At 47.4% G+C, this 5000-nt stretch overlaps 1 protein-coding gene across 1 annotated transcript in view; it reads right to left on the reverse strand.

Moving 5' to 3' along the window:
• si:dkey-21e13.3 (uncharacterized protein LOC100150043 homolog) overlaps positions 1 to 3585 on the reverse strand; it is an 11192-nt gene extending 7607 nt beyond the window's left edge. Inside the window, exon 1 of the mRNA XM_063220945.1 lies at positions 3486 to 3585. Within this exon, the coding sequence (XP_063077015.1) occupies positions 3486 to 3585 (100 nt within the window). The remainder of the gene's footprint in view (positions 1 to 3485) is intronic.
• Between the last annotated feature and the right edge of the window lie 1415 nt (positions 3586 to 5000).

The raw sequence follows: 5000 nt of genomic DNA on the forward strand, positions 1-5000 counted from the left end.
AGCTTTATGATTTCGCTGGTGGAAAAAAATCCATGGACAAGTGGAATATGGTGTGTTGCTCATAGCATTATAATACCTTGTCTGATTTACACACAGTATACTTGGCACAGATGTGAGTAAGTTCAAGGGCTCAAGTTTTGTTTTTGAAATCACAGTCAGCCACTGTGTTGCAGATGTGGAAGATGGACTATCTGTTCTCATAAATTCATGAATACAAAAACATTTTGGTGCATATACTGAAAGAAATGCCTCCACACCGCCGACGCACAGAAACGTGATGTGAATTTGGTATAAGGTGTAAAACCATGAGTAGGCCTATGTGGTAAATGTTATGTAGGCTACATTATATTTTTTACATGTAGTTAACATAGTTCTTCTACTTAATATGATTTATGTATACATATAAGGCTTCAGGTCCCTACATTAGCATTTTCCACCGCAAGCCAAAATGGCCCGTAAATGTTAATCTTACAAAGCCAAACACACTCACTAATGGGTCAAAGTGGCAAGCCAGTTGTTTTTTCTATCAGCCAAACCAAAATTTCTCCAGGATTTGCCTGTTTGGCTTGTGTTCATTTAGAGCCTTGTCAGGCTGTATGCATGTGTTTGCAAAGTCTTATGATTAGACTACATGTACAGGCTTCACAGAAAGTTTGTATTACGGTACAATACAGTGCAAGACAAATAACAAATTCACCAACAAATTCACCACCAATCACTTCACCACAGACTTCAAGAGCAGGTACTTGCCTTCCCAGGTCATGCGACACACTTTGAAAAACATCAATGCAATGTCTCAGATTTTTTTTACACTTTAAATTTGCATACAAAACCATTGCATCCATTAAAGTGAATGACAGTTGCTTCTATCAGTACCAGTAAATTATCGGCAATATTCTGCCATCCGTCTCCATGTATACTCTAACAACCGATCCAGACTGCAGGAAGGGAAAACCCTACAACCCATTTTCTCCAAACTTTTTCTGGGGCAGCACGGTCATCCCAATGTGCAATCATCAAGTCATCAGATAGGTAAGTATTGAGTTAATTATGAAGTGAAGAGCTCTATTTTCAATTTCTTTAATTTGTTATTGTTCCTCCTCTCAGTTCTTCTGTTTTCAGTGGGTTTAACCCTATCCAGACTGGGGGGGGGGGGGGGGGGGTTTTGGGTCTAGCCCATCATCAGTGTTCCCAAAATCGCTGGACCCGAAACGTTTGCATCCCACTTTTTGTTTTGGCTTCTCTTTATTTTCGCCTTTTAATACAGTTTCACTGAACAGCATCAAGCGCTTCTGTGTGACTCCTTTTTTCTTCACACTGCATCTTTGTTTTGCACTAAAACATGCATGCCGCCGCATATTCTACTCTCTCCAGCAATCAGACAGCAGTGATTGAAGACAGTGCACTTCTCGCTCCATTATGCTGGCTACTGACTGACTACTAGGCCATGGGTGGGGAACAGTGTTGCCAGATTGGGCTGTTTCCCGTCCAATTGGGCTGCTTAGGATGGCCGTGTGCGGGTAAAAATGGCATTCATCAGAAAAACCCGCCTACTTTTTGCCATAGAAATCAATAGAATTGGGCGGGATTTTGTGCTTCTACGCTTGTTTTGAACATTTTTTGGGGTGGAAATCATCAGCCTCATCTGGCAAGCCTGGTGGGGAACCTATTGCCCGGGGGGCGGGGGCGTTTACTGCCCCTGAAGCCATCTTCTCCAGCCCCAGATATATACCCGATATAATTTTAATGCTATGCAGTTTCACATGAAATGTGTCACACTTTTTGTAAAGCACTCTTAGAAATTACATTTGCAATAAAATTAAGTTATATTTTCAGGGGTCCTAGTGAAGGTGGGTTCTGTTGTAGGCCTAAAGGTGGCTGCCTTCAATGTAGGCCTAAAGTCAAGTGTAGGGGGAAACCCTGCTTTTCATTCATAGTATGACCCTTGGAGCACTTTATAAAATTTGAAGTGGCCCTTCGAATGAAAACGGTTCCCTTCCCCTGAACTACTTCTTCACAGCCTTTCCCCAAATTCCAATAACCAGTCTGGCTTTCACACCAAGCTGGTAGACAGACAGGCTGTGACAGAGGTTGGTCAGGTAAACCTCCCATAGGGAGGAAGGCACAGAGCAGGGTCGGGATCAGTGTTGCCAGATATGTCTGACCAAATCCCGCCCAAAAGGTTCTCAAAAACCGCCAAAATGCGCTAAATTCCGCCCAAATTCAACAAATTACATTGACTTCTATGGGCCCAAAACGGCTGAAAAAAACGCCAAATGGCCAATTTTCCCCGTTTTTACCCGCCGACGCTCATCCCAAGTAGCCCAATTGGGCGGGCACCCGCCCAATCTGGCAACACTGGTCGGGATCCACAGGCTTCATTCCAATATCGTTGTATGCCACTGGACAAAACGCCAAACAGCCAGATCACTGATTCCACTGATGGCATACGCCTAACATTTGGGTTTTTTTTGTCAATGGCCCTGATTTCTCTGAGAAAAGGAACAGCCAACAGTAGGCAAAACTAAAAATACCAAAAAAATAAAACTATATGGACCAGGCAAGGAAACACAGCTCTATGCACAAAAGCAAGACAAACATGGCGTGTGTGTGCGTGTGTGTGTGTGTGTGCGTGTGTGTGTGTGTGTGTGTGTGTGTGTGTGTGTGTGTGTGCGTGTGTGTGTGTGCGTGTGCGTGTGCGTGTGTGTGTGTGTGTGTGCGTGTGTGTGTGTGTGTGTGTGCGTGTGTGTGTGTGTGTGTGTGTGTGTGCGTGTGTGCGTGTGAGTGTGTGTGCGTGTGAGTGTGTGTGTTTGCGCATGTATGCCCACGTGTGCGTGTATATGTAATGTGTGTGTGTGTGCGTGCGTGCATGGGTGTGCGTGTGTGCATGGGTGTGCGTGTGTGTATGGTTTAGGAACAGGACTTGGACTGGGGGAGAAAAAGCGCCCGGGCACTTTTGGCCTGAAGCGTCCCCTCATGATTCTGAGAATAGAGGCCCACGAGGGCAGAGATTCTTTAAGTGTATAGAGATATGCCAATGTAATAGGTTGCTATGGGCACCTAACATGACCGGGTTCCGGTCTTACGGAAGGGGCGTGTCATAATGCTCCTAGCATTGAATAGAACAGTCCTTAGGTCTGCCTAGGTCTGCCTAAAGGGGGGTTCCCCCCCCTCCCCCTTGCAATAACTCGGAAACAATGGGCCAATGGAACCGCTCTCTCTCTACTCTCTCTGACGAGGGTGCGGGGCCCACCCACTGGGAAATGCCCCCCCAGCTCTGCCCGATGGCCAGTCCAGCCCTGTTTAGGAATGTGTGTGTGTGTGTGTGTGTGTGTGTGTGTGTGTGTGTGTGTGTGTGTGTGTGTGTGTATGTGTGTGTGTGTGTGTGTGTGTGGTGTGTGTGTGTGCGTGTGTGTGTGTGTGTGTGTGTGTGTGTGTGTGTGTGTGTGTGTGGGTGGGGGGGGGGGTGGTGTCTATGAACTTACTGCTGACGTTGGTGGATGTGGGCGTCCGTCTTGGGCTGGCTGTGGCTCTCCTAGCCATGTGAGCGTGCGGTGTGGCCGTGTGACGGGACAGCAGCACCATCGGCGTCTTCTAGCATCTTCCGTCACGCGCAAGTCCTCCTTTCACCGAAAAACTCTGCCTAACGGTAGGGACGCAGAGACGCAAATTTGGCCAAGCGAAGCGAACTTCAGCCATTCATTCCTATGAGATAGGCAAAGGCAAGCGAACAGGAGCAAAATTATTAAACAAAGTTTAATGTTATGCAAATGAGGCGCGAATTCGCCTGCCTCGCGTCCCAATCAAATCAACAACATAACTGTTCCATTCCACTTGATTCGCCGCGACGACCTGTGACGGTTCAGCTGTCACTGAATTTCGCCTCTCTTTGCCTTGCTGGTCTCGCCTCCTATGTGTCCCTCCACCAAGAATCCTCCACCACACACGCCCGGCAGTGCGGCCCAGCCAGCCAGGCAGGCAGGCAGGCAGGCAGGCAGGCAGGCAGGCAGGCAGGCAGGCAGGCAGGCAGGCAGGCAGGCAGGCAGGCAGGCAGGCAGGCAGGCAGGCAGGCAGGCAGGCAGACAGGCAGGCTTACATTGCGCTCAGGGCACTAAATTAACTTTTTTCATCACCAGCCAAAATGGCTAGTACTTGCAGATGTTTAAGCTTACTAACCAAACACACACTCACTAGTGGGCCAAAGTGGCTAGTAAGTTGGTCGTTTATACCAGCCAAACTGAAATTTCACCAGCATTTGGCCAGTTGGGTGGTGTTCATTTAGAGTCCAGATTACATTACGTTACACTTAGCTGATGCTTTTAATCAAATTGACTTAATCCCGGTTTATGCTCAGAAACCAACCTGTCTGCACAGTGGCGCTGTCAGGTGCACACAGACTCAGGAAACAAGGTTAGGATCAATCAAGTCATTTTAATTTGCAAACATGAACCAAGGCAGGAGAAATAAACAATGTCTTGAAGTAAACGCTCAGAAGATCATGACTTGAATAAGAAGGCAGTCCAAACGTGCAAGAGTGTATCGTACAGCAGAAAGATTCCAATAGAAAATGTCCAACATAAAAGTTTTACAACCTGGGACGTAGCAGGCACTTCATGAAACGAGGGAGCAGAGCTTCAGAAACAAGGAGTTAGTGTCTCCGTTGAAGAGGCCAGACGGAGAGAGCAGGGTGACAGGGGTTTAAATGGGCAGCAGGAGATTGGCTACAGGAGCTGCTGGGGAGTAGCAGAGTGGAGACTGGATGATTGGGGAAGTGGATAGGATGATGGGCAATTAGATTGGGAGATCGTTGGAGCCGAGTGACGAGGAGTAGAGGATAACATTTTTCAGGAATTCCCGTGGGTCCCGCGGGTCCTGCGGGATTCCCGCGGGATGGGAGTCAAAATTCAAAGATGAAAGGGAGCGGGCAGGAGCGGGAATAAAGATGAATGGGAACGGGCAGGAGCGGGAATGCTTGCTTATTTTTACATTAAAAATTGATT

This window comes from Engraulis encrasicolus, chromosome 17, assembly GCF_034702125.1.
Source record: "Engraulis encrasicolus isolate BLACKSEA-1 chromosome 17, IST_EnEncr_1.0, whole genome shotgun sequence".
In the NCBI taxonomy this organism is placed as follows: domain Eukaryota; kingdom Metazoa; phylum Chordata; class Actinopteri; order Clupeiformes; family Engraulidae; genus Engraulis; species Engraulis encrasicolus.